The following is a 2,875-nucleotide window of genomic DNA, read 5'->3' as shown; positions in this document are numbered from 1 at the left end:
GAAAGAGGAGGAGGGAACCCCTTGGGGAGAGAGAAGGCAGTCCCCTGGGGGAAGCGAGGCCCCTGGGACGGGCCACCCACAGGTAAGGGGACCGCGCTGCCTAGGAGAGCGGCACGACTGGCAGCCCGCTCCCCGCGCCCCGCGCCGGAGTAGGTGGGGTGCCCCTGCGCTCGAGGGGCCTAGGGGCAGGGGTGCGGGCAAAGGCAAAAGAAAAAGAAAGGGGCGGGCGCGAGGTCTCAGTTATGGAAAAACGCATTGAGCTCCTCGTACACGGGGCCCCGGTCGTGGTGAAGGTGCATATCGTAAGACAAGAGATTCTCCGAGTGGACGCCCCCGCGCACAGCCGACGAGCCGAAGACCAGCCCGTGGCCCGTGGGCCGCGAGCCGGGCAGCGCCGAGTAGTGCATAGAGTAATGGTAGCTCTTCTCGTGGTCGGGCGACGAGTCCTGCTTGAGCGAGAAGTTGCCATTGAGACAGAGTGGGGGGCTGAGCGGGCCCTCGTACTCGGAGCTGTTGTAGTCCGGGCTCGCACCGCCGCCGCCAGCCGCCGCGTACAGCGTCTCGTAGGCGGCGCAGTAGCCGTGGGTCCGCAGGGCGTGCGCCGCGCCGCTGCCCAGGCCGCCCGCCGCCTGGCACTGTGCGCCCGCCAGGCGCGAGCACGGGTACGGGTAGGGGTGCATGGCGAATGGGCCGCCGGAGCCGTGGAAGCGGCCCGTGCCGTCGGCGCCCTGCTCAGTGAGGAAGTTGCGCGAGTTGAGCTGCAGGCAGCCGGCCACCAGGTTGGTGGTGGGCTGCGACAGGCCCTTGCACAGCGTCTGCACGTAGGACACCAGGTCGGGTCGCTTGCCCGAGCGCAGAATCTCAGAGAGCGCCCAGATGTAGTTCTTGGCGAGGCGCAGCGTCTCGATCTTGGACAGCTTCTGCGTCTTGGAGTAGCAGGGCACCACCTTCCGCAGGTTGTCCAGCGCCGCGTTCAGGTCGTGCATGCGGTTGCGCTCCCGAGCGTTCGCCTTCTGCCGCCGCAGCTTGGAGCGCTCCAGGCGCGCCTTGGTCATCTTGCGCTTCTTGGGCCCGCGCTTCTTGGGCCGCTCGCCCTCTGCCTCGTCCAGCCCTTCCTCTTCCTCCTCTTCCTCCTCCTCCTCGCCCCCCAGCTCGCCTTCCTCCTTGACCTCGGCCAGCGCGGCCTCCGGCACCTCGTCAGCACGGAGAGGGACGGGCTTGGCGGCCCGGGCGGGCCCCGGAGCCCCGGGCCCCGGCGGAGGCGGAGGTGGCGGCGGCGCCTCGCCCTTGTCGCTTCTCGGCTCGTCGTCGTCGCCGTCGCCCCAGCTGGCGAACTTGGGCACATCCGAGAGGAGACCGGGCTCGCTGAACAGGCGGGTCAGCATGGTGCCTGAGGGCGCCCGGCGGGCGGGAAGAGGAGAGAGCACAGAGTTAGGGGAGTGCTGGGGTCATCCCGACCCCCGTAACCCGCCTCCACCCCCGAGTCCGGTGCGGGTTCCCGCCCGGGGGGCCCTGGGTGCCCACCTCCTCCGCTTGCCCCACCCCGAGCCAGCCCAGCCCAGCCCCGCCGCCCGCCCGGGGTCTCGGCACAGGCCCTTTCTCCGGCGCTGGGCCCCGGCTCCACCCCTCGCCTGAACGAGGGGCCGCTCCCCGCGCCGGTCCTCTCCGGGTGTGGTCGGGGACAGAACAGGGGCTTTAGGGAGCAGATCTTTCGCCGGGGGGAGGCGGCGCGATCGCCAGGAAGCCTCTTCTCTCCCGGCGGTGGAGGAAGGCTGGCGGCCGCGGTGGGGCAGCTGCCCCGCTCGGCGGCTCCGGCGGCCCGGGCCCCGCCGCCCGGCTCCCCCGCCCTCCCGTGGCTCTCACCCCCACACTCCCTAATCCAATTTGCAACTTGGCCGCGCGCCGCCCTCGGCTCGGCCCCCACCCCCGCAGCCCCAGTTCCAGAGGCGGGAGGATCGTCTCCTCCAGCCGGGCGTCCCCAGCTCCCGGAGCCGGCTCGGGGCGGCGAGGACTGAGAAAGCCGGGCGTGGGGAGGAGACTGAGAGAAGCGAGCCCCGTCCGTCTCCCCTGCGGTCAGGGACCCCCTTCCCCCCTTTAAACTGCCTCCCTCCCACACGGCTCTTCAGATCTCGTTGTATTTCGGGATTGATGGGAAAAAATCCAAATTTGTTTGTTTCCTTCTCTCTCTCTCTCTCTCTTTTTTTTCGGTGGTAGGGAAAGGTCGAAGGTTCCTCCGGGACAACCATGGGGGGGGTTCCCATCTCAGCCTCTTCACGCCCCCCCATGACCCTGCTTTCCCCCTCCTCCCCAAGCCCATCGCAGGCAGAGACGCCTCCCTCCGCAGCCCACTGAGCTGCAGCCCCTAGGGGAGAGGGAACCCTGGGCGCCTCCGATGCCCACCCCATTAGGGGGCATCGTCCCGGGAAGGGGGGATTTAGGGACCCTCCTGTCGGCCGAAGACGCTGTCCCCCACCCCCCAAGCGGCGGGTCAAATCTAGCTGCCTTTCGGACAACTTACCTCGGAGAGGAGTCAAGGGGAGAGGGGAGGGGAGGGGGGGGAGGGGGGCAAGAGAGAGAGGGGGGAGAAGAGGAATCTTCTTGCTTATTTCATTGTTCCCCCATCTTCAGGGAGCGGGGGCAGCGGCTCCTCAAGGCGGCAGGCGCCGGCGTCTTCAGAGCGCCATGCGAACCGCGGAGCGAGTGTGGCATCTCTACCAGGCGGGGTACCAGCCTCTATGCCAGGCCATATGGGCTTGGCACGTCACGGGCAGCAGCTATCACATGAGAGACGGTGATTGGCATGCGTCTGCATTGGGGGAGAGCCGGCTCCCCCGGGACCCGCCGCCATCTGTCACTCTCTACTCCAAAAAAAAAA

General features: G+C 68.6%; 1 protein-coding gene across 1 annotated transcript; it reads right to left on the bottom strand.

The window, feature by feature from the left end:
* Window positions 1–236: 236 nt before the first annotated feature.
* NEUROD2 (neuronal differentiation 2) lies at window positions 237–1,652 on the bottom strand (the record flags this gene model as incomplete). Its single annotated transcript, XM_082678819.1, has 1 exon — window positions 237–1,652. Exon 1 carries the CDS (start codon window positions 1,383–1,385, stop codon window positions 237–239), a length of 1,149 nt encoding a protein of 382 aa, XP_082534945.1. The 5' UTR covers window positions 1,386–1,652.
* Window positions 1,653–2,875: the final 1,223 nt, after the last annotated feature.

The sequence above is a fragment of the Grampus griseus genome, assembly GCF_964374135.1.
Source record: "Grampus griseus genome assembly, chromosome: 20".
Lineage (NCBI taxonomy): Eukaryota > Metazoa > Chordata > Mammalia > Artiodactyla > Delphinidae > Grampus > Grampus griseus.
This window is presented reverse-complemented; position numbering and strand designations above follow the sequence as displayed.